The following is a 1,029-nucleotide window of genomic DNA, read 5'->3' as shown; positions in this document are numbered from 1 at the left end:
AGTAGTATGTAGACGCGCACCCTGTGTCGACTATTACGCGGTGCCATGAGACTCCATTCTCGATAAACGCTTCGCGGCAAGCTGAGGAGAGGATTATATTCGAAAAAAAGGAATAGGTGTTAGCGAAAATAGATATGGCAGGTGGACATGTGAAGTAGATTCGAGGATGAACGCCAAGAGAGAGAACACAATTCGAGGTGTCGAGTACCAAAGGACCGATCGGAGGTGCCACGCTTCGCAGACGTCCCTAGTGCGCAAGGGCGTTGGCGCTGACGACGGACGGTACTGGAAGTGTCGGGGGTGTGGGGTCTGGGAGCTTTGGAGCTTCATGGCGGGGGTGAAAGCATGAGGGGGATGAACCGAGTAGGGGATGGTGTTGAGGAAACCGTGGGGTGGGACAACCGGAGACGACTGTGCTCCCAGTCGCTCAGTCCGCGCCCCGACACGCAATCACACGCACACTTCTTATTCAAACATGACGGAGTTTTCGTCGTTTCGCGCTCGAGTATTTTCAAATTAATTCGTAATTCCCGCTACCGCGTCTTAGATAGTTTCTGGAACTCTTCGTTATCTTCGTTATCTTCTTCGTTCACCTTCAATGATATCCTACATTCGGTGAGTATGATGGTTGATATATAGTGTCTGATCTATGTAAAGAAAATAATTCTTGTGATGCGTTTTGTGCGACAGCTGTTATACGTAGAAATTCAGGAAAAACTTTTTAACTTTTGTAGTACGTATTTCTTTGTTAAATCGTTGAAATGGTTGCGTTTATCTTCAATGTGGCAATCTAGAAATGTCGCGTTAGTGGGAAATTTATCATATAACGCGATGAAGCACACATAATCCGTTCCTCTTTCATCTTCGTCAAAATTTTGTGTGAACCTGTTACCTTGCAAATTACCCTTGTAATTACAATTGCCACACGTCGTCTCTGGTTTTCATCTTGCTAATGGAAAAGCCGGCGAGTTTACTTTATTCTCGAAAAAAGAAATGAAACCTCATGTTACCCACGTAGTGAAACTTTTC

General features: G+C 45.3%; 1 protein-coding gene across 1 annotated transcript in view; it reads left to right on the top strand.

Annotated features, from left to right (window-relative positions):
* Window positions 1–345: 345 nt before the first annotated feature.
* LOC108694774 overlaps window positions 346–1,029 on the top strand; it is a 62,202-nt gene continuing 61,518 nt past the window's right edge. Inside the window, exon 1 of the mRNA XM_018204432.1 lies at window positions 346–615. Within this exon, the coding sequence (XP_018059921.1) occupies window positions 346–615 (270 nt within the window). The remainder of the gene's footprint in view (window positions 616–1,029) is intronic.

This window comes from Atta colombica, unplaced genomic scaffold (assembly GCF_001594045.1).
Source record: "Atta colombica isolate Treedump-2 unplaced genomic scaffold, Acol1.0 scaffold125, whole genome shotgun sequence".
Classification (NCBI taxonomy): Eukaryota; Metazoa; Arthropoda; class Insecta; order Hymenoptera; family Formicidae; genus Atta; species Atta colombica.
The sequence above is the reverse complement of the archived record's forward strand: the minus strand, read 5'-3'. Positions and strand labels throughout refer to the sequence as shown.